At 32.3% G+C, this 24,597-nt stretch overlaps 3 protein-coding genes across 13 annotated transcripts; all 3 read right to left on the reverse strand.

Annotated features, from left to right (window-relative positions):
* Positions 1–5,024: 5,024 nt before the first annotated feature.
* On the reverse strand, positions 5,025–7,907 carry LOC127258230 (WAT1-related protein At5g40240-like). Its single transcript, XM_051285005.1, has 9 exons — positions 7,559–7,907; positions 7,421–7,486; positions 7,220–7,333; positions 6,958–7,107; positions 6,682–6,706; positions 6,157–6,228; positions 5,641–5,799; positions 5,395–5,546; positions 5,025–5,294 (listed from the first exon to the last, which is right to left on the reverse strand). The coding sequence occupies exons 1-9, from the start codon at positions 7,756–7,758 to the stop codon at positions 5,132–5,134; spliced, it is 1,101 nt and encodes a 366-aa protein (XP_051140962.1). The 5' UTR covers positions 7,759–7,907; the 3' UTR covers positions 5,025–5,131.
* Positions 7,908–10,834: 2,927 nt separating this feature from the next.
* Positions 10,835–14,377, reverse strand: LOC127258229 (WAT1-related protein At5g40240-like). Of its 5 annotated transcripts, none has more exons than XM_051285001.1 (9): positions 13,560–14,376; positions 13,418–13,483; positions 13,223–13,336; positions 12,818–13,061; positions 12,334–12,492; positions 12,065–12,223; positions 11,799–11,950; positions 11,450–11,600; positions 10,835–11,154 (listed from the first exon to the last, which is right to left on the reverse strand). In XM_051285001.1, exons 1-8 carry the CDS (start codon positions 13,757–13,759, stop codon positions 11,492–11,494), a joined length of 1,203 nt encoding a protein of 400 aa, XP_051140958.1. In that variant the 5' UTR covers positions 13,760–14,376; the 3' UTR covers positions 10,835–11,154; positions 11,450–11,491. The 5 variants fall into 5 exon arrangements, with proteins under 5 accessions (XP_051140958.1, XP_051140957.1, XP_051140960.1 ...); XM_051285000.1 differs by having other exon boundaries at positions 10,838–11,154; positions 11,450–11,626; positions 13,560–14,372; XM_051285003.1 differs by lacking the exon at positions 12,334–12,492 and having other exon boundaries at positions 10,838–11,154; positions 11,450–11,626; positions 13,560–14,373.
* Positions 14,378–14,842: 465 nt separating this feature from the next.
* LOC127257905 (DNA repair protein UVH3) lies at positions 14,843–23,633 on the reverse strand. 7 transcript variants are annotated; one of them, XM_051284439.1, is made up of 16 exons: positions 23,349–23,632; positions 23,013–23,263; positions 22,612–22,778; positions 22,415–22,532; positions 22,248–22,325; positions 21,513–21,566; positions 21,090–21,274; positions 19,471–20,927; positions 19,067–19,302; positions 18,107–18,301; positions 17,791–17,876; positions 17,351–17,624; positions 17,123–17,259; positions 16,537–16,621; positions 15,890–16,408; positions 14,843–15,737 (listed from the first exon to the last, which is right to left on the reverse strand). In XM_051284439.1, exons 1-16 carry the CDS (start codon positions 23,434–23,436, stop codon positions 15,162–15,164), a joined length of 4,506 nt encoding a protein of 1,501 aa, XP_051140396.1. In that variant the 5' UTR covers positions 23,437–23,632; the 3' UTR covers positions 14,843–15,161. The 7 variants fall into 7 exon arrangements, with proteins under 7 accessions (XP_051140396.1, XP_051140397.1, XP_051140402.1 ...); XM_051284440.1 differs by having other exon boundaries at positions 19,486–20,927; positions 23,349–23,631; XM_051284444.1 differs by having other exon boundaries at positions 15,544–15,681; positions 23,349–23,633.
* Positions 23,634–24,597: the final 964 nt, after the last annotated feature.

Below are 24,597 nucleotides of genomic sequence, written 5' to 3' on the forward strand. Positions count from 1 at the left end.
GACATTTATTTTTTATTATTATTTTTTATGACGTGAAATCGCGAGCCGCTTATCTTCAACATTTATTGATTATACAAAACTTTTGGGGTAAATTATATAACACTTCCTTGTGTTTTAGTAAAAATGTATAAACATGTGTTTTATTTATTTCGTGAAACCCCACTGTGTTAATGTAAAGTTTGCACGAAACACCCCAATTATTCAAAACTGATGTTCGGTTCTAAATAAAGACTTAAATTATGCAATTTTTATAAAAATAAAAAATGTAAAATATTTTAAATATTTTTTTTGAATAAAATAAATAAATAAATAATTGATCAATAATTTATTTTTATAATTTTTGTAAAAATCAGATAACAATTTGTCTTCAAAAAGTATAAAATAAAGAATTAATTATTTGTTTATTTTATTCAAAAAAATTATTTAACATATTTATATTTTTTATTTATAAAAAAATTTATGTAATTTAAGTCTTTATTTATAACAGAACATCAATTTTGGACAAAGAGAGTGTTTCCTGTGAACTTTGCATTAACACAAGGGAGTTTTATGCAATAAATAAAATATAGAGTGTTTTGTGCATTTTTACTAAAATTAAAGGGGCTGTTATATAATTTATCCAAACTTTTAAATTGAATTATTTGTTAACTATCATATTGTTACTCTCACACATTTTTTTGGCCTTAGGATATATTAGTAGTCTAACCCAAGAATTGGATGGGCCAAATCGAATAGCCCAAACTCAGACTATGAATGTATATTCTAATTTGATTAAGGTAGCCCAAGTTGATCCGGCCCAAGAGCCTAAGAGCCCATAAAAAATAAGATCCAGGGATCGAACAAACCAAGCCCAATACGGTGCGAATCCGACACGAAAATAGATTCGAAAATTTCCACAGCCCGGCACATGGAAATGAACTGGACCGTGCCTGAGCTCATCAGGTCAGGTCATGCCTTGCCCGGCCCAAAATTTTAAATTAATATGTAATATTTAAAATTGTTATATATATATATATATATTAATTAATGAAAAAAAAAAAACAAACAAACAAACAAAATCAAGGCATAGCTTGATGGTAAATTAAGGGATAAACAAATCCTACAATTTTTTTACTTTCTTGTTTGTTTGGAGGATTGGATTTAAAATCTACTATTCATCTCATTTTTTCTCAAAAAAAAAAAAAAAAAAAAAACAAATCAAACACATATTTTTTATTTTTTATATTATACTGAAAATTAATTTTACATTCAAAACATCGCATCATCAAAGCCTATTTATATCACATAATGCAATTATTCAAATTCAAAATTTTACTATTCAAATCCCATCTTAAAATTCAAACCCCAAACAAACATTCTTTCTTGTCCCAAACAAACATTCTTTCTTGTATTTTCTTTTATTGACTACCTTTAGTTTTAATCCATCCAGAAGATCTGTCTCACTAAATTTGATTGCTTCATATTATTTTATTTTTCTACAATTTAAAACTTTTATCTTTTTAAAATAATACAAGTTCATTTACAGTCTTAGTGTTTGCTTTTTGTTAATCGATTTGTAGTCGATTTCATTACATCAAATCAAGTCTGAACTTGTTAATCGCATTTGGCATCATCCGAATCCGACTGCACATTGATTTTTGTTGTGGGATTAGTCAAGATATTTTATCAAATAAGTCAGAGAATCCATTCACGTCAATTCTGACAAGTCCAAATTTAGTAGGTTGTCATCAACGAAATTTTCATCAACAAAATATATAAATATATACATATGCTCCTTCTGTTCGGCGGTAAGCTTCTCATTTGATTTTTGCAAGATAAATTAGTATTTTATAGATATATAATATAATAAAGTAGTTTAATATCTATTTTGTCATTGATATTAAAGTAAAAATAACGTAAAAAAGTAAAAAACATAGGTATTTTGGTATTTAATTAATAATTACATTTTAAAAAAATAAAATACAAAATTTTGACTTGGACATACTAAAATAACAAAATGAGAAGTTTATCCTTGAGAGAGGAAGTATGATTTATTTTATACTTCATTCATAATGTAAAAATATGCACATACTTTTCATCCAAACTCAGTGTTTTTTTTTTATTATTTTCGTCTGTCGCACTCAAAATACTTCTAATTTTTTTCAAAATTATTCATTTTTATTTTTTGTCCTTATAATGACAAAAATGTCAAAATTATTTTATACACATCTATTAATTAATAAAATACTTCATCAATAACCTCCTTGGTTGGAACACGGTGTTTTAGGCGATGTAGATTAGTATGTTATTAATAATAAGTTATGATATTATTTTTTTATTTTTTATATTAATAGTGTTGTTGGTATTTTGAATAATTTTTAGGATTATATCTCAATAAAATAAAATATATGCAATATGAATATTATTTTTTAGATAATAAAATTTTATGTAATACAAATAAATAAAAATATATTTATTTATTTATAATTAACTTAGAACTAATTTTTATAAAAAATAAAAAGTTTTAAATATAGATGAAAATATTTGTTTAAGAGATAAAAATAAAAAAAAAAATTGAATGAGCCCTAGTGTAAGAAGTTAAAAATTTAATTCATGTTTTTATTTATATTTATTAAATATATTTAGAATGAATAAATTTATTTAAAAATAGAAAATAGTCATCTTTTATGGAATTTAAAAAAAATTAAATTGTATATGTGGGACAAGAGAGGTACTATTATTCTTTAATCTATTAAAAAAAAAATTATTTTGACTTGAGATAGAAAGAATATACTTACAAAATATATAGTACTTTTTATATTTTTTAATTAAAAAGAAAAAAATTATTAAAGAAAAAAACAATTTTTAATGACAGCCCAACATATAAAAATTTGCATAAACTTTCGTAACAGAAAAGATATAAAAATATACCGTACAATATATAAAAGACAAAATAATACCAATATATATACATTATTTTGCACCGTGTGACACATTTATGATTTTTGCATGTATGTATATATATAACGTGAGAATCTGCAATCGCTACTTGACGTACGAGAAGGTGGGTAAACTTTCAACCAAATTTAATAGCCTACAAATAGGTTGCACAAGAGAAATGCACTAAGGGTGTCTTTGTTTGGGGGATTGGATTAGATTTTCACTATTTATCCCATTTTTTCTTTCTAAAGATATCAAATCAAACACCTATTTTTTATTTTTTATATTATACTAAAAATCAATTTTACATTCAAAACATCACATTAACACCTATTTATATCACGTCATACAACTATTCAAATTCAAAATTTTTACTATTCAAATTCCAACTCAAAATCCAAACCCCCAAACAAACACACCCTAAGTGACAGACAAGACCTGTCAACGTCGAGGTTCGCATGATTGCATATTGGAGATGCATAGAATGGTTATTGTGCTTAATGGAGTAAATTAGTGTGGTGCTATTTTTTTATTTTATTTTTCAATAAACACATTTATTTTTAATTTTTTAATATTACACGATCGAAAATTTACTCAGAACGCATTCGAAAAATAACGGCGAGAAATTATCATATTATAAAAAGAATTCGATTGATAAGTGTAAATGTAATGAATAAATCAATAGTAATATGACCAGTTTGAATTAATTTAAAAAATAAGCATAAATCAAAAGTAGAAGCATATTGATTTTATATTTGGATTAATCATTATAAAATAATTTTTTATAAATAACTGTTTTAATGTAATACAACTTTTAAGCTACTGAAATTACTGGTTAATATAATTGTATTTTTTATAAAATATTTATAATTTATTTTTAAATATATTAATTATATTTATTAGTTATTTATATTTTAAAATTTTAATTTAAGAATAATATATAAATTAAAAATAAAATTACAATCTAAAATATTTTTCAGCTTAAAAAACTCCTACTACTTCTGCACATAAGCTAATGCAAATAGGTACAAAATATTTTTATTAGAAGTAGAAGCTAAAAGCTCAAGTCAAAAGTCATTTCAAACGGAGCCTTAGTATTAAAACGGGATTATATATTATTATGATTGTTATTCAAATTTATTTTCACTTTTCTTTCTTTTTAGTTGTCATTAAAAAAAAAAAATTTAATAAAAAAATGACTTTTCTATTTTTTTTAACCTTTTAAAGTAAATTTTTTTATTTTTATCTATTTTTTTTAAAACTCGTATCCGATCAAATGAATACACAATTAAATGACGAAAAAAAATATTCCGTCCGTCCCAACTAATTTGTCTCATTTAGCTTAGGTACAGAGTTTTGAGTATTGTGTAATTAGTAAATAATTAAAGAATGTATTAGTGAAAATAATAATAATTTAATAGAAATAATTATATATTAAGATTAAAATAACTAAATAATTTAATTAAAATTATAAATTATAAATTTTAAAATATTATTAAAATGTATAATTATATTTTAAAAAAATAATAAATTATATAGAATAGACAAAAATAGAAAAAATAAAAAAATAAAATAAAACGAATAAAGTATTAATTTATTAATATTACCTTTATATTATATAAATATATAGTGTGTGATATGTGGATATAGTTATATTATGTCCTACTCAATATGTAACGAAGAGCTACGGTAAGCAACAAATGATCAATTCACGTAAAATATAGAAATAATGTCTTTATCATTATTCAATATTTGTAATAAAAAAAGATATATATATATATATACTATTTTTTAGTTCGTAAGAAATGACTTGATGGTGTATGAGTTGGATTTGTGACCGTAAAAGTATGGATTCAAACCCCGACCCTCAGGTCCACCTGCCACACGGCTGCATATTCCCACCCACGTCATCAATATTGTGTACTATTTGTCGCTCATATGTTGTTAGTAAATAGCAGCAATATACTCCCAGTTAATTATGTTGATACGAACACACCGACTAAAAAATAATAATATAATAGATGAAAAATAAAGTGAAATATTATAAAAATTTATATATTAATAAAATTAATTATGATATAATAATAATAATTATTATTATTATGTATTAAAATTAAAATAATTAATTAGTTCATTTACATAACGAATAAAAATAGAAAGTGTCACGAGATAGTAAGTCGGATAGACAGAATATCCTACAATTCTAATGAACTCAAGGTTTAATGAGAGGCGCGACGATATCATCCGAGCCGTCGGATGAGAGTACTGTTGTATGATGATCCGACGGTGGGGACGGCTCCTCAGTCATCTCCTCTTTAAACTTCCCCCAGAGGAGCGTGTAAAATCCAACTGTAATAATTATGGATCCTACCACACTACACAACACACACACACACCAAATTCCAATTATTCACCATTCTCTTGTCTTGTGTTGCAAAGACAAACAATAGATGCATTAATGAATTAATCACTAACCAGCCAAGATAGAGCTGATCTCCGAGGAAAATGACGCCGGCAACTGCGGCGATGGCGATCGACAGCGGCTTAAACAGGGATACGTACACAGGGCCCTTCACGTGCAAACCCCACATGTTAACCATGATCCCAACTCCAGTTCCAACTATACCCTACAAACATTTTAACCATATCCTTCAACTACTCATTAAATGAATCAGATTCACACAAGATATGATATGGTATGGTGTAATGTAAGTAATGTACCGAGAATAACACAGACACCAGGCGAATATCCGCAGGGATGATCCACGAGCTGAGATGGGGTTCGAAGACAATGCCAACAGGTAAGGCCAGACAGAAGGCCAATAAACTGAAGAAGAACACTACTATGAACTCTGCTGGATACTCCTTCACAACAATGGTCTGCACACAAACACAAACAAATCAGTAGTTATTTATGTCCACCATTTCTTGTCCAAAACAGAAAAAGAACTTATATGAAACAGAGTCCATGACTCAATTCAACGAGCTTTCTTGCATACGAATTGTCACAAGCCTAAGATAGATTATCTATAAATAATGGCAGCATCCCTTAAGGTGTCTTTCTTAGCATCAAGAATCATCTTACTAAACTACTTGAATTCGGCTAATGTTAATCTACAGATCAAGAAATTGTTAACTCTTCACAAAACATGTACAATGAAATCATCTACATATATATATGTGTGTGTGTGTCTGAGATGATAATTCACAACTAAACTAAACAAAAAGATAATTAACCTGGACTACGTACCAAAGGGTCGAGACTAAATTTGCAGCAGCAAGCAAGGCACCACCGAGGACCCAATCATACTGAGCACCAGATGTTGGATTAAAAATTCAATTGTGGGTTAAATGTAACTATTTGGGCTATCAGTAATTGTGGGTTAAATGTAACTATTTGGGCTATCAGTCTGATAGCCCAAATAGTTACATTTAACCCACAATTGAATTTTTAATCCAACAATCTCCCACTTGGTAAATGTACACTGAGCTCATGAATGTTTTGCTATCAGATCCTTAATGTATATTACCAACCTTATCTATAAGTCACGTCAATGCGGATCAAAGCGGTCGTCACTGACCGATCTCACATGAATTAAAATACACATAAACACTTACGTTATCAAGAAAAGATCTCATATAAGAGATATTACTTTGGCAACGTCAAATACTTGATCTTCACCGTCAAAACGCAGCATGCATTATTAATGAATTTATAATTTTCTTAGTTGCATGAATCATGACTTGGCATGAATAATAGACCAACTCACTCATACGGCGAAAAACACTGCTCATGAAGGACAGTTGTTTGAGAAGTGGGATAGGTCCAACGCCTAAGTCTAATTATCATTAAGAAAAGCACGCCGTAAAAGAGATCTGATTCTCCCTGCAGTTTCTGCTCCTCACCCGTCAAGGACAGAAAAGAAGCCGGCTCTCTGATCTTTGAAGACCAAACCTTTAATCACTCAATATTTGTATATGGCTTCATCAGGTATGCTTCCGCTTTAAGAATCGGGCATCTAAAATTCAACACCAGACATAATTGATGTTCTTAAGTCGGCCCTATCATGTGTAGATATAAGCACCGGGCCATTATACAGCACGATGACTAGAGCACCTGCAATGGACACTGAAGCTCCGATGATCTTTGCCTGACTACTTAAACTTCTCAGCTTCAACTTTTCCAGCCTAATCAGATTACCAGCATCAAACCAATTTTCAGATTCACAGTGTGTATATTATATACATAAGAGAGTGCTTAAATTGAGAATCAGGAAATTCAATAGAGGTGAAGCACTGCCTGAAGAGAATAGCAAGACAGAAGGAACAGACAGGAGTGAGATTGCTCATGGCAGATCCAAGAGTTGGACTGCTATACGCTATGCCCAAAAACATTAGGGATTGTCCTGTAAACCTGTAAATATATATGTGATTTTACTTCAATTTGCAGTATCCAGAGAAACAATCAACCGGAAATTACTACGCAGGGAAGCGAACATACCCTAGAAAGCCGATGGCAAAAAATTTGCCGAACAGAACGACGGTAAATCGAGGCAGCGGCGTATTCCTGCAGTAAGAACAGATTCGATTACTCGAATTTTGAGCGATAAAATTAACGGTGAAGGAAATCGATTGACACCTGCAATTTAGACAAGCGAGAGGGAGGAGGACGGCAGCTGCAATGGCGTAGGAATAGGCCATGTAAACGTGGTAGTTCAAACCCTTGGTGACGGCGGCTTTGTAGATGGTGGTGACGCCGACGTTGGTGCACTCCACCGCCGCCATAGCGGCGAACACCAGCAGCTCCCATAGCCAGTAGCGCCCTCCCTGCATCGGCATCCTTCAATCGCGAAACGGACGGATCACCGGAGCAAGTATATATATATTGGCGCTTCCCTCTGGCCCTGACATTGACATCGACATCTCAAAGACGATTGAATATGAAGACTAGCTACCGACAACAAATACTCGTTTTTCTCCCTCAATGAAATCACTAGTACTAAAACAAATACATCGTCTTCCCCCTCGTTAAACCATGTAGTTTACGTTTCAGCTCAAGGTACAACCGTAAGCTCAAGGTACAACAGTAAATATCATATCACGAATTTATATCGCATTATACAATTATTTCAATTCAAAATTGTTATTATTCAAGTCCAACTCAAAATAAAAATCCAAACAAACAAACCCTATTATAATAATATTATTTGTATTATTTGATGATAAAAATTATAATACTAAATAATTCAGCACATGATTCACTCTTTTCGATTTTATTATTTCTAATATTTTTTTTACTTTCAAAATATCAAATTAAACACATATTTTTTTATTTATTATATTACATTAAAATTAAAATTTACATTCAAAATATGACATTAATACATATTTATATCCCATCAAACAATTATTTCAATTTAAAATTTTACTATTCAAAACTAAAAATCAAAACCAAAATCTTACATATAAACACACTCTTGTGACATGAAATTTATAAATTCTCAAAACTTAAACACACTCTTGTGACATGAAATTTATAAATTCTCAAAACTTAAATAATAATAATAATAATAATAATAATAATAATATATTAATAAGTATATATTCTCTATGTCTCGTATAATTTGCGTCTATACCAGAATTTAGATAAATTATAATTAATAAATAATTAAAAAATATATTATAATAAAAATAATTATATATTTAATAAAAACAAATTATGTGACACAGATGAAATATTATTTAATATATATTTAAAATTTTATTATAATAATATCAGTAAAAATAAGAAAATTCAAATATAAATATAAAAATTATAAATATTTTAAAATTTTATATATTAAAAATAATACTGATAATTATATATATTTTTAAAATAAAAAAATAGACTTCCTCAAATAGTACGAAACAAAATTATCAATTTTAATTTTTTAAAGATCAAATAAAAATTAAATTTTCTATAATTTTAATTTATATTTATTTATTTCGATTTCAGTTTAATTAAAAAGGTTATTAATTTATATTTATTTTTTTTAGTTCTTTTTTTTTTATTTCAATTTTAAAAGAACATCAATTTTGATGTTATTTTATTTAAAAATGTGTTTTTTTTACAATAACTAAGTAAATTGTAACAAGATAAAAATAATTAATAAGTAATTAAACTAAATATTAAATTATTATTAAAAATTATTGATATGTTGAATTATAATATAATAAAAATTATAAATTTTAAAATATTATTATTATTAAAAAAATCAAAGAAGGAAATAATAATAACAATAATAATAATAATAATAATAATAATAATAATATAATATAGAATGTGTTCTTTTAACATTTTGTACACACGAATTTTTTTAAAAATATTAATATATTATACACATTTATTATTTTACGATTTATTACATAATTTTTCATATCTTATATAAAAATTTATCAATTTATATTATTTTACAAAACAAACACATTCATATTTATTTAGAACTAATAATAATCTAATGAAATTTATCAAAATTCATATAAATTAACAAGCAAAATTTACAAAAATCTTTATAAATTCTATATTTTTTCTAAATCCATTTAAATCTAAATTTTTTAAAATTCAAATAAATCCAATTAAAATTATAGTTGAATACATCCCGTAATTTATATCACATCAATTTTTTATATGTTTAAATAAAAGATAAATTTATCATATTTTATTTTTCTTTCTTTTTAAAAATATCAAATTAAACAATTATTTATTTATTTATTATTATTTTTTTTAATGCAGGATTGACTGAAAATGGGTGGGTTAGAGGGTGGGGTTGGAGCTCCTAACACCCCATTTTTATGGGATAACTACAGTGTTAGCAAGTATTTTGTGTATTTTTATTAGTTTTGAGGTGTTTGGTGTAATTTTATTTTTTAAAAAGTGATATATAATTTTATTTTTTGGAAATTGATACAAAATTTTATTTTTTTAAAATAATATATAATTTTATTTTTTAAAAGTGATATATATTGTTTTATTTGGAAAGTAATACTCCCTCCGTCCATCTTAAAGGTTTACATTTACTTTTTGTGTGTTATTTTTTAATATTAATTATTATATCAAAACATAATATAAATTAAGTAAACAAAGACAAAAATGCTTCTATTAATGTCTTATAATATAAATATAATGATATTTGTATACAAATTTATACAAATACAATGATATTTTTAATGTTAAGTACAATGATGCAAAAAGTAAACGTAAACTTTTAAAGCGGACGGAGGGAGTATATAATTTTATTTTTGTAAAAAATAATATATAATTTATTTTTTAGAAAGTGATATATAATTTTATAAATAAAATATGAATTATATATTTTTAGTGATAATGTAAAAATAAATTAAAATTATGGTGTAATTTATAAATATAAAAAGTAATATAAAAGTAAAATATATAGAAAATATATTTTTTTTAGAGTAAAAATTGAAGTTTGTGGTCAGAGTAAAATGATATAGACCAACTAAATGAAATAATGAATTGGAGATGACCTTATACTATAAATTTATTTTATATTTAAACCATCACATCAACGTCTATTTATATATCTTCAAATAACTATTCAAATTCACTTTTCACCATTAATAAATCCAAACACAAAATCCCAAAACCACAAACAAACACACCCTAATGTTTTTTTAACATGAATTTCAATATGTATTGGTAAAAATTTATAGTTTTTTATTTTTTATAAGGGCAAAAAGTAAATATAATTATTCTATAAAGAAACAACTAAAAAAATTACAATTAAGTAAGTATAAAAATAGATGGTAAATAAATTATTTTAATACAACATATTAATCAATTAATGTCCGATTTTGATCTTAAAAGTCAAAAGTATAAAAAAAATAATTTATAATGTAAAAATTCGTAATCTCGGCTGAGCCGGTGGCTACAATGTTGAATGCTGAATAGTTACCGTAAACAACACATAATATATTTTAATATAATACAAATAAAACACATTATATTGTTTCACACAACACTAACAATACTTGATTTCAATTCAGCCCATACTCTCATACAACACATGCTATAATTATGAACTAACAACACATGTCTTTATTACAAACAATACATGTCGTATATAATAAAGACGTCTGTTGTTTCTATATTTTACATATGATAATTTGAAAAATCAGCATGGTACTGATTTTCCAAATTCAACACCCTAACCTTTCCCTTCGACGGAACTTAATAACCTGCAAAACGAATCCATCCATAAGCCACCAAGAGTACAATCTATGTTATATTTGCATATACAATGATGAGATGATAGAAAATTACTTATGAACTATTATCATTTGAAAAGTTGTACCATTATTCTTTATAATTCAAAAATTACATAAAACGTTAAAAAAAGTATATATAATATTTTTAAATCGCTAAATGGATGATGCCGAATTTTCAAACTACGATTAATTTTGCCCCAAAATAATACCAATATGCATGCATTATTTTGCACGGCGTAACATACTAATGTATGCATATACGTACATATTCTAATGAACTCAACGTTTTATGAGAGGCGCGACGATATCATCCAAGCCGTCCGATGAGTCTGCCGCCGAATGATGATCCGACGGCGGGGACAGCTCCTCGACCATCTCCTCTTTCAGCTTCCCCCACATGAGTGTGTAAAATCCGACTGCAATAATTATGGATCCCATCACGCTACATAAACAAAAACACACCAATTTCCAATTATTCATCACTCTAATGGGTAAATAATCAGACTATTGTTACATTACTGAATTATTTCATCCAACAGCATATACATTATTGACACCATCAGATCAGTACTAAATAACAGATGCATGAATTAATCAATCAATTAAATAATTACCAGCCAAGATAGAGCTGATCTCCGAGGAAAATGACCCCGGCGACGGTGGCAATGGGGATCGCCAGAGGCTTAAACAGGGAGACGTAAACAGGGCCCTTAACGTGCAAACCCCACGCGTTAATCACGTACCCGATTCCAGTTCCAACTATACCCTACACACATTTCAACTTCCTTCAACTATCCATTGAATCAGATCAACACAATATGATATGATATGATATGATAGGATATGGTATATACTTAGGTGTGGCTGATATGTAATGTACCGAGTAGAGCACAGACACCAGGCGAATATCCGGAGGGATGATCCATGAGCTGAGATGGGGTTCGAAGGCAATGCCGACAGGCAAGGCTAGAGAGAAGCCAAAGAAACTGAAGAAGAACACTAATATGAACTCTGCCGGATACTCCTTCACAAAAATTGTCTGCACACAAATAAATCAGTAATTGTGTTTGAATCAGATCAACACAATATGATATGATATGATATGATAGGATATGGTATATACTTAGGTGTGGCTGATATGTAATGTACCGAGTAGAGCACAGACACCAGGCGAATATCCGGAGGGATGATCCATGAGCTGAGATGGGGTTCGAAGGCAATGCCGACAGGCAAGGCTAGAGAGAAGCCAAAGAAACTGAAGAAGAACACTAATATGAACTCTGCCGGATACTCCTTCACAAAAATTGTCTGCACACAAATAAATCAGTAATTGTGTTAACTATGATACGGAGTCCACGGCTCAACTCAATGTGCTTTCATGTATACAAATTGTCACTAGCCAAAGTAACTAACTGCTGGCCTGTAAGATAGATTATCTGTAAATAATGGTAGCATTCCTTAAGGTGTCTTTCCTAGCATCAAGAATTTGCTCAAATTCATATTTTTAAACCACTTGAATTCAGCTAATTATAATCTACGGATCAAGATATTAACATATCAGAAATCAAAATATATCATATATATATATATATGTCTGAGATGATAATTACAACTAAACCGAAGTAGATATGACCTGGAAAATGTACCAAATGGATGAGACTACATTTCCAGCAGCAAGCAAGGTACCACCGAGTATCCAATCATACTGAGCACCAGACATTACACGATCGGTAATTGATATTCTTAAGTCCTTATCATGTGCAGGTATAAGCATCGGGCCATTGTACAGCACGATGACTAGAGCACCTGCAATGGACATTGAAGCTCCAATGATCTTTGCCTGACTACTTAAACTTCTCAGCTTTAACTTCTCCATCCTAACCAGATTACCAGCATCAAACCAATTTTCAGATTCACAGATACAAGATACATGTGTATACATAATATGAGTTAAAATTAATCATTCAGCAGCCCATGAAAGCAAGAGAGTGCTTAAATTTAAATTGAGTAAGGAAATTGAATAGAAGTGAAGCACTGCCTGAAGAGAATAGCAAGACAGAAGGTACAGGCAAGATTGATATTGCCCATGGCGGATCCAAGAGTTGGACTGCTATACGCCATGCCCAAATACTTCAGGTATTGTTCTGTAAACCTGTACCGTGTAATTTACTTCAATTCATAGTCTCCAGCAAAACAATCAACCGGAAATTACTACGCAGGGAAGGGAACATGCCCTAGAAAACCGAGAATGAAGAATTTGCCGAGCAGGACGACGGTTAATGGAGGCAGCGGCGTATTCCTGCAGTAGAACAGAACACATTCGATTATTCAAATGCTCAGCGAAGAAATTAACGGGGAAGGAAATTGATTGATACCTGTGGCTGAGACAAGCGAGAGGTAGGAGGAAGGCAGCGGCGATGGCGTAGGTATACGCCATGTAAACGTGGTAGTTCAAACCCTTGGTGATGGCGGCTTTGTAGATAGTGGTGAGGCCGACAACGGCGCACTCCAGCGCTACCATAGCGGTGAAGATCAACAGTTCCCATAGCCAGTAACGTCTTCCCTGCATCGGCATCCTTTAATCCCGCTCCGACGTACGGACGATCGGAGCAAGTATATAATGGCGCATCCCTCTGGCCCCCCTGACATTAACATCTCAAGAGCAGTGAATATGGAAAAAAGCTACCGACAACAACTACAGTTTATTATCGTTTTCCCCTTCATTGATGGGAAATGTTTCAAGGCGTGGAGTAATCTGTGGAACAGGTTTGCCCACGTTTCCATCAAAATTCGTCCAGAGCGCCCACACACTGGACCAAATTAAATTTTGATGGAAAATATAGGGTGTTCTTCTTTAGCCATTAGTTTCCCAAACCTACTGTGGTCTGTGCATTAAGATTTTGACGCGAGATCAACCATAGCCAACATCTTCTGAGCATCTATATGTATAGGCACTGATCACTTTTTAACTTTTCCTCTTTTCATTTTAATAAACTCCCAATACCACAAAAGAAATCGAAACCTATCTTCCAAAGCCACTGTTCAAGGAAGGATAACGGCGAGGATCACCGGCGGCAGAGGCGGACTGCAAGAAAAGATTTAAGGGAAGAAGACGAGTAAAAACAAAATAACAAGGCGAAGAATAGGAAGAAGAAGAAAAAGAGAAGAGAACGAAGGCAAGGCTAGGGATTGTAGAAGATGTTTTTCAATTTTTTTATAATATTATTATAATTAAAAAATATATATTCTAAATTAAAATAATTATTATTAATAGTTTATCCGGAACAGATTTTTAAGTAACGGTTTCTCACGTTATAAAAAATATATATATAATAAATAAATAAATAAATAATTTTTAAATTCAAATCAAATCTATTAATCTAAAAAAATATATTTTTTAAAAGTTATAAAATAAAATAAAAGTCAAATTCAAATTAAAATTTTTTAAATTTATTCTAACAAAACACACTCATATATATATATGTCAAAATTAAACCCCACTCGAAAAATAAAATCTGAAATGAAAAAAATTTATATGAATTGATCTGATGATTCTAAATATAAAAATTAGGTTAAATTTCGAATTACGTGCATAAAATTATTATTATTTGTTCGGATCTCAAATGAGTTGAAACTAATTTAAGTCAACTTGAATCCGAATTGAAAAAATTCATATCATATTTTGATCTAGAATTTAAGTCAAATCTGGAGTTCGGATCAAGTTGCGAGTCAACCGTTTTTTTTGTTATCCCCGTGAGTTAACCAGCCACGAATGTACACCCTTATAGATATACACGTGTTTCGGTCCGGGAGTGCCCGAATTTTGATGGAAACATATGCATGTGCGTGGGCACTCCGGGACCAAGGTTCCCACAAGCTAGGAGTATATAAATACCACGTGTATTTTAAGTTAGGAAATATCCAGAAAGGCAAAAAGTGCGTATACACATGATGATGACAATTTCAGTCACTGAATCTCAAGTTTTCCTCTTCCTCCTCAGATTAGGCATTGCTCGAAGCAAATTTTGGTTGCAGTTTCCAGAATCTCTCTCAGGATCATCTCCATCAGCATCACCATCACCAAGCATTGAAGGGTTCAAATTTGAATCAGACAAATTATTCTTCCCTCTGGAAGGACTTGAGGCAGCAGCTGATGGATCAATCTCACGAGTTTGTTTTGCCTCATGATCACCAGCAGCACTTTCAGGAACATGATCAGATTCTTCTACGACCGCAATCTCAGTCTCCATTTGTTCATCGTCATCTTCTGTGCAAAATCCACCCCCGAACTGAAGATAATCCTTGGATGATTGCTTCTGATCAAGAGGATCCTCAATTTGGCATTCAATCTCATGATTGTCCGGGTAAAGTTTATTCCCATCATCCTTTTCAATGATGTCACTTTCAGTAGTTTCAGCCATTGCTTGTTCCACATATGGTTCATCAGCTGTTGTTGGACCTTCCTTCCGGCAAGTTTCAGTCTCCTTGCTGTCATTACTGTCAGATTCATCAGAAACAACGGTGTAATTTACACTGTTCCGAAGCCTCCCTGACTGTCGGTTAAATAAGAAATGAACAAAACAAAATAAGCCAGTGATTCCAAAACCAGTAACACAACTTCATAACACCCCAATAAGATCATAAACCATTAAGATAATATATATATGTATATATTGTGCATCAAAGGCAAACAAAATCAACTTACCCTTCTAACTTCATTAGCTTCTTCTGTTCTGTCAAGTTGTAATTCTTCATCTCTTTCACTGTTGCTTCCCTCATTGTAGCTGCTCTCGGAGCCGGAAGCAGGAGAATTCCTTTTCTTGCGCCATGTCCCACTTCTCTTTCCTCTGCCATGACCTCCCAGTCGTCTTCCTTCTACGCCTGATTCATTCACAGCTTTGTCAAGATGGCCATCTAAGTTTCTCGGCAAAGCCCTTCCTCCTCTTGATTTCTTAGCAGTTGGTTTCTTCACAGCATTCTTTTGCTCACTGGTTCCGGAAGTACCAAGAGCTGATGGACCTACTCCTGGTCGAACTGCTTCTTCCTCTTCGCTGTGCTTCACTTTTCTTTTCTTTCCGCCTCTAGATTTTGGCTGTCCCGTCCCCTCCATAAGCTCAGAAGATTTCACCCCCGTCATTCCTTTGACAGCCTTTTCTATTCTCTTGCTTCGAATCTTTGCAAATCTTTCGTTAAACGAGTAGAATGCTTCCATTCTCAATTGTGTCTATCATACCAGAACATCAAAAAGACATTGGGTCAGGAGTCTTCATGATATATATAATTGATACAAAAGCTGCACCCGAGTAAAAATTTGTAGGAGAGACAGGGAGAGTGAAGAGAAGAGAGATCAACCTCATGTTTGTTGTACTCTTTCAGAACAGGCAACAACAATTCATCAGCTTTCGCCGCACCCCACCCCAACTTCTCCCAGCACAATCTACAAGTTAGTTAACATTTGATCATGTCTTATGTTGTTTGTAATGCATGTGATAAACAGGGAAGTTATGCATTTCAAGAGAAATGTCCTCAAATTCATGCATTACTCTCTATATTCAATGCATTTTGTACACATAAACAAATATCAGTATCAAAGCTAATGCTTCAACACATTTTGGTGAGCAATCAAATTTTGACCATTTCACACCTAACTTACGCTTACAGAAACCAACAACATCAATTAAGCTGACTTCTATCGGATGGCTCAGTACTTCAGCTTCCTAGAACTCAAAAGGTCAACAGCCAAATCGTTATATACCTTCTCAACATGTTTCTCACTCTTTTTACCAGCACTTCATTTCATTCTAACTCCTACTCAAAGTTGCTTCCATTACTCGGTACATAAGCCATACCAGACAGTTTGACTATGCAATCCACTATACTCTACAGAACCACATGGAATCAATATTAAGATGGAAAAATGATAGAGCATTTGACTCACTTGCGAAGGACATGCAGATCTGGCTTTCCCCATGCAAATGGTTCTGTAGACTTGTCCACTTGAGGTGAAGCATATGCAGAAATCACAGCATCACTTGGAAACGTTGAGGGAATATGCCAATTTTTGCTCACGTTTCTCTGGACAACAGAAAATGTTCCAACATGCAGAGAAATTCAGACTCATTATTCATAACCTAATAAGAGGGAAACTGAAAGAACGTTTGATTACATGATTATCCATGAAATTTTGCTTTAGTCTTAAATTGTCGGCTCTCTCAGGAACATTCTGATTCAACGAACTCCCTTCTATCTCACTACTTGAGTTATTTATGTTATTCTCACTGCTTTTTGATCCTTTCCTCCTCGAGTTGCGTCCTGGTTCTGCATCTAATGTTCCAAGAATAGCAGGATCTGGTGATTCTATCCACTCCCGAAAATCACGAAGACCATCCTTCTCAGGAAATGCATTTACAACCTCAATTGCATTAACAATGCCAATGCCACTGTAACATGGACACTAAGTTAATAGATACCATATAAATTTGATCACTCAATCAAAACTACAAGAGCTCTCATTATGAAAAATAATGAAACCTACTTTATGTAGGATGAAGGGGAAGATAAGAAACTTCCGATAGGATTAGCAAATGAACTGAATGGAAGCATTACCTAACTCCTTCCGTGTAATCACTCCCAAGAAGCAGTGCCATGCGGATTAATTTCTCTCGATCTAACCCAAGCTCATTTTCAATATCCTAGAAACAAGATAAGTGTCAAAAACCAACATGACATCAAAACAGTGAATATTACAGAACAAAACAGTAGGCAGTCCTAGCTCAAGAGAGCTTTAACATTCCCGGAAATTATTAAATGATGTCAGTGTTGAAAGAGAAATCACAACCCATTAACCTTTAATTGAAAATAAGCAGAACTTCTATTATGAATTCTGAAATATTAGCTTATAAAAGTTGATATACAAAATCACCTTCATTAGATATGTTTCCACATATTTGCGATCATCAAAAATATTTTTGTACACACTTTGCGCCCCAAACAAGAATGCATCAGAGTCATCAGTGACCACACCATCAACAAGGTTTGACATCTCCATGAAAGCACATTGAGCTTCAGCTTCCATAGGTGCAATAATATATGGCAAGCCAAACATTTGAAGCAGCTCCTAAATAATATGAAAATGATCCATTAATCAAACGAGAAAATTGACAAGTAAACTGAAGTTTAATACTCAGGAAAGTATTATTTTAGGAAAATCATCCTGAAACTGCAGGTAAAATGAGCAGCCAAGGGTTAAAACAACCAGGATCTTAAATATCCATAATCATAGTGAAGATTGGCATCACAAGTTTAGCAATGAAACTACCAACTGATACAAAAACCTGCAACGCATCATCTCAACCAAAACCCTATAAATCCTTCGCACTTATTAAATTTTTTATTTAGGGAATTACACACTTTAGGAACGATCATATTTGGGAGATCGATTTTTGGGGGGCTAACAAAAATGCCAAATGAGGTGCCAATTATAGAATCGCAAGGCAGACAGAATACCTTATAAATTGACAGGAGTATCAAATGACAACACTAACTTTCAATAAATTGGAACCACTAATGATAATGGAAAGCCAAAAACCCCTCATTAAAAAACCAGAACAAGATATCTTCCCTTTGGTCTTAAAGAATTATGCTATGGTCTATAAAATGAACAGGGCTATATGACTTGTTTCTCTAATAAGTGAAACCGTAGATTTTTACACGCAGCTCAACAGGGTAGGTTCAGTGCTGTATGCATATTCAACAAGTGACAAAATTCATTTCAGTCAACATAATCTCTAACCGTAACACAATAAATAAGTTTCTTCAGCAAGTTATCATGGTATATGTTGGAGAACTTAACTAAAACCCATCCCACAGTGGAGAAACATACCTGGCACTCCGCAAACATTTCACCACTAACTGATTCTGCATTTCTCTCAAGTTTCCGTTGCTCAATTCCCAGATCTTCCCGCTCTTTACCAAGAAACAACATTTCTTCCTCCAGACGGTCCTTCATAATTTCATGCTCCTGAATATCATCAACGAGTGAATAGCTCCCAACTGGTTCATCCTTATCCGTTGAAACATAGCCATGCATTTCTTCCTTGGCCATTTCAGTTGCATGATCTGCATTAGTTACTAAGTCATCACAAGAAGCAACTCCAAACATTTTGGAATCGAAAGCACTGGAAAAATGTTCCTGAAAACATGCTTCAAGCAGTATCGAGCCAGAATCGATCACTTTCCCAAACAGTAAATTAAATTAGGAAGAACTCAACTGAGATCCAAATTTACCATGTGCCTTCTCACCTCTAGAAATATCCACTTGCTTAGCCAATGCTTTCCCGCTGTCATCTTCACTACCAAGGTCTTTTGCTTTCTTTCCTGTTATAGAAAGTAACGTCACTTCAGGCCGAGAATCTGATGTTGTAAGTATTTCTTCAGCCAAAGCTCCACTTCCACCAGCATCTTGATTCAAATTCTTCATATCTAAATTTCTTTTGTCAGGGCTTAAGCCCACAATTGGAGCAGAGTCTGCTTTTGAAAAGTTGGGTTTTAGGATGTTCGTTAAACCAAATGGTTGGCCTAGACCAGCTGCTGGGGCATTAACCACAGGCCCTTCTTTTCCTTCATAACCCGAACCCCAATCAGTATGCTCACTAACCATGTCTTGACCTCTGTCAGATAAGAAATTATCACAAACATCAGTCACAGAGCTGCACCCTTTCACATCCTCAAGACTCCTCCTAATTGCCTCCTGCAAATCAGCTTCCTCCTCCCGAGCACCCTTCGTTACTGTTTTATTGCTTTTGTCTGGCAATGCCAAAGACGCCTGAATATCTTGAAATCCTGCACCATGGTCAACATCAGCCGTATCATTCATGCCCCTTTCAAGTATACTTGATGTCCCTTTATTCATACCCTCTCCTTCCCACTCAAGATCTGAATCTCGATTTAAAGATTGTTTCACTGAAACTTCTTGCAGAGAAACCTCTGATACAGTTTGTCTGCTTCCATTCAAACAAGATGGAACTTCTATATTATCTAGAAATCCTTCCTTGCACTGAAATTCTTCCTCATCATTCATGTGCCCCTCTAATATATTTTCTGTAACATCTCCTTCTTCCCACTCAACATCTGAATCACTATGTGAAGATTGCTTCCCTGGGGCAGATTTATCAGCAGTGAAATCAATTACAGGGTCTCCAGAAACTAGACAAGCAAATAACTCATCGTCATCATCATTTGTTTGTTCACACTCCATCATATCGTCAAAAGAAATCTCAATGGAATTTCCATTCAGGATTGTAGGCTCCTTGGTCTTGACAACTCTATTATCATTTACATCAGCATTGTTATTGTTATCAGTAATTTCTCGAAGTTGAGTTGTGTCACATGAGTCATCTTCACCATTATCTACAGTTGCAACAGTGTTACTTTCACTCCTTTTCTCCAGATCTACTTCCTTCTCTTGATCATACTCTTTCATCAAATCTAAATTTCTCTGCAAATCCCGTGTCATGCGAATTCCCAATGCTCTTACCCTGCTGACCCGAAGTTGACCTCTATCATCTAGATATGTCTCCACATCATCAGGAAATGCCTTTCCAGTTCCAACATCAGCTGATCCAGCATTATTGCCAGAATTTTTGGATTGAATCACTTGGGTACTAGCTTCAGTAGACATATTCACTGCTGGTGGCCGATTTTCATCAGCTCCAACTTTCCCTTGTTCAATGGCTGTAAGGGTTCTGAAACCCAGAACAAATTAAATCACTTAACTTAGCAAGATTGTTTTATAATAATATATATATATGTATCAAACAGATGCTATACACAGCACAAAACCTCTACATTTAAGAAAATAATTATGACTTCATGACCAATTGAAACATAGATATGTTGTTACGCACTGCTTGTTTCCATTAAATGATGAGGAAAAAATGAACTCCCTATTGGCTTCAGAGGCAATTCGAGAAGTTTGCATGCCACCTATTCCCCTGCCTGCAGCAGTTTTTTGAACCACATCAATTTCACGGCGGAAGGCCACTGTTTTGAGATAAGCCTGTATTTGTAGCTCTGAAAACCTTTCTGGGGCCTGAATCAGTAAGTCAAAACTTAATCAAAATGCTGAGTTGTTAGCATAAAAATAGGCAATAATAAGAACAAGTGACAAATATGAGCTTCATTACAAAAGACAAGTGATTACATAGATGTGTGCATGTGTGTGTCCTAGTGGAATGATATATTAGACATATATAAATGAGTTACTTTCCGAAGATAATGAAAATAAACATAGTCACAAGCTCCCATATGCAATATGAAGCAATTTGTACCTTTTTCACCTTCTGATACTTTTGCCTGTTCTCGGCCATCAGTCTCTCTCTCATCTGCAAATAGGAGATTAGAAGGTAACATATGTAATGAACAGATTTAGGGAATACATTCGTCTCATCACATTCAGATGCAGAGTTTACATATTCATGTAACGAGATGTCATAACTATATAACAATGCTAATTGATTGCTTCCTAATAAATAAATAAATATCTAAATACAGGGACTAACACATAAACATATATACATTCCTATTCATAATTTTGACCATCAAGCTAGATCTTAGTAGCCAGTCATCCCCAGCTTCCCACAAATGTAATCAACTTGATCTTCATTTAATGGTTTGCTAAAATATCTCCCAAATGCTGCACTGCCTGCACATACTCTACAGAAATCAACCATCATTTAACCCTTCTTTTGAAATCAATCTCCATACTATTCATTTATATCTCAAACCCTACTTCACAGTAGGGTTCTGATGCCATGTAATATGAAAAAGGTTGGGAAATTAACTTCTCATCGCTATGCAAGAGGTTGCATGTCATATATACATAAGGTTTTTTAACTGTTAATCACGATAATTGAATATTTCCTAATAAATAAAAGCCAACTCCTGTATGCAAGCTAACTCCTAAATACAGGCTAACTTATATTGAAATTATTTACAATCTTATTTCATGAGTCATGACACAATGAATTTTGGAAAGTAACCGATAGTAAAAGAGCTAAAGACACCTGAACAAGGAGGTCAAGTTGCAACGATGGGGGTAGAGCAGCCAGGACAGCAGGATCAATTTTTCCTTGCATTTCTGGCTGTCACAAGAAATAAAACTTTAGAGACTGAAGGTAAGATGCTGATACTTATTTACAGTTTCTGATATATATAAGTTCGCATGTGTTACTAGTATAATTTCTTCATCTTCTTCATCATCCTCCTGTCCATCAGGAACAGCACCACCAGATGCTGACGCATCAAAAGCAGAAGCTTCACTCTCCTCTGCAGCAAGTGAGGCTGCCAACCTTAATCAATTCGTGTTGGAATCAATGAAGATTATAATCATTCCAACAATCGTATAAAAGAATAAATCATAGCACTCACATCTCATCTAGCTGTTCCTGACTGTAATTCACACCAGCATCATTTCCTTCCTCTGTGTTGTGCGCATTAGTTGATTCATCTATGATGGGCCTTTTCCCTTTAGCATCATTCTCCTGCCTCTGCTTCTCAAGGTTGGCTGCCAATTCTTTTGCCCTCATTGTCCTAAGCTATCATCAATAAGGTGAACATTACCCCACAAGGTGGCTAACATCGTAATTTTATTCTAGGCCGTCAAAGAAATTAACTACATAATCAAAAAGAAAGAAAGCGCTCAAAACAATCCTTCAGTTACATTACCACCAAAAAATTCGACTTCATGAACTATTAGAAAAACATAATCTTTTACCGCTAAGATATTCTTTAAGACAAGTGAACATAACAAGAAGCTACAAACAACTCACATGGTTTAGCAATAACTTCTCAGCGGTCTTTCGAATCTTAGCCTGGGCATTCTCGCGCTGCCGGCGGCGAGCAATGACTGTCCGCCGTTTAAGAGCCGGTGTGCCTCCATCAAACACGAAAACAGGCTTTGTCCTGAGATAGAGGAGCTTGCAAATTCTACGGAAGAATCCCAAAATGTGCGCGTTCCGGACCATCTCTCCCTTCTCATCTCGCATCGCCTTCATAAATTGTATCATCCATATACTTGCATCTACAATCAGTACAGACACAGAACAAATAGCTATAAATATAAATTAAGGAGAAGTGTACTATCGAATTAAGGTTTTGGCGGGTACCGATGGCGAGCTTTTTCCCGGCGAGGGTTTCGACGGAGACGCGGCGGCCGACGGGGGCCAGAAGCTCCCATAAACCATGGACTCCCATCCGAGATTACGCTTTGTACTTACTCGGCTCTCGCCTCAATTACGAAAGAAAACCGTGGTTGGGAGGATTGCCGCCATTAGGGTTTTAATAGCAGTGCAAGTGGTTGCCGGGCGATCTATTGGCGGTTTGGCTGCCTCTAAACGACGTCGTAGTCCTATTTAGCGTCACCTGTGCTCGCTGTAAGCGTCAACCCTCGTCGCATCGTCTCATTGGGTATTGCAGTTTACTTTACGTCGTTAGAGCAGTCGTTATAGTCTTTACATTTAAGCTATTATTTTTTATTTTTTTTTTCATTCACATTATATTTATTTTAATATTTAAATTATATTTTTTATCACCCATTATAATTAATTATTTTCACGTCATTATTTTTACTATTTTATAATATCTCCAATAATTTATTTATTTAAATATAATTTTATATTTTTATTATTTAATAATATTTTTTATGATATTATATTTTAATCTTATAATATTAATTTATATAAATTTTAATAATTTGAACTATATAATTTATTATTTTAAAATCTGAATAGAAAAAACTAAAGACAAAAAAAATTATAAAATATAATAGATAAAACGTTATAATTGGTTAATGAGTTTTAAATATATCTATAGATAATTTTTATTGAAATTGAAATTTAAAATTTTACGATATCAAAACAAAATAATACTTATTAATTTTTATTATTTTTGTTGAAGGTAACCAATTTTTAAAAAAGATAATAAATTTAGAATAATTGTATTTCTTATTAAATATAACGAGTATTATTATAGTAAAAATCAAGAAAATAATCACAAAGACAATGATGATGGTGACTGTAAGGGATGCTCTTATGGTCATTGCTATATTTATATAATGTAAATTAATAACTTTGTAAATTATAAAATTACTTTATTATTTTTTATATAAACAAAGTTGATATAGAAAATATGAATATTATTTTTGTAAATAATAAGAAGAGCAAAAATCTCATTCAATATCATAATTATCAATTTTAGTCTCACTCAAATAAAAATTTATCAATTTTAATTCTAAGATGGTTGACTGAGACTGAATACGGCTCGTGTTGGATTACTCAAAAGGTAGTTGGGCATCCCAGGCAGCCAACACGGCCGTATTGGGCTAAATACGGTTGTGTTGATTACCCTGCACTTCTG

This window comes from Andrographis paniculata, unplaced genomic scaffold, assembly GCF_009805555.1.
Source record: "Andrographis paniculata isolate CXL003 unplaced genomic scaffold, ASM980555v1 Contig59END, whole genome shotgun sequence".
Classification (NCBI taxonomy): domain Eukaryota; kingdom Viridiplantae; phylum Streptophyta; class Magnoliopsida; order Lamiales; family Acanthaceae; genus Andrographis; species Andrographis paniculata.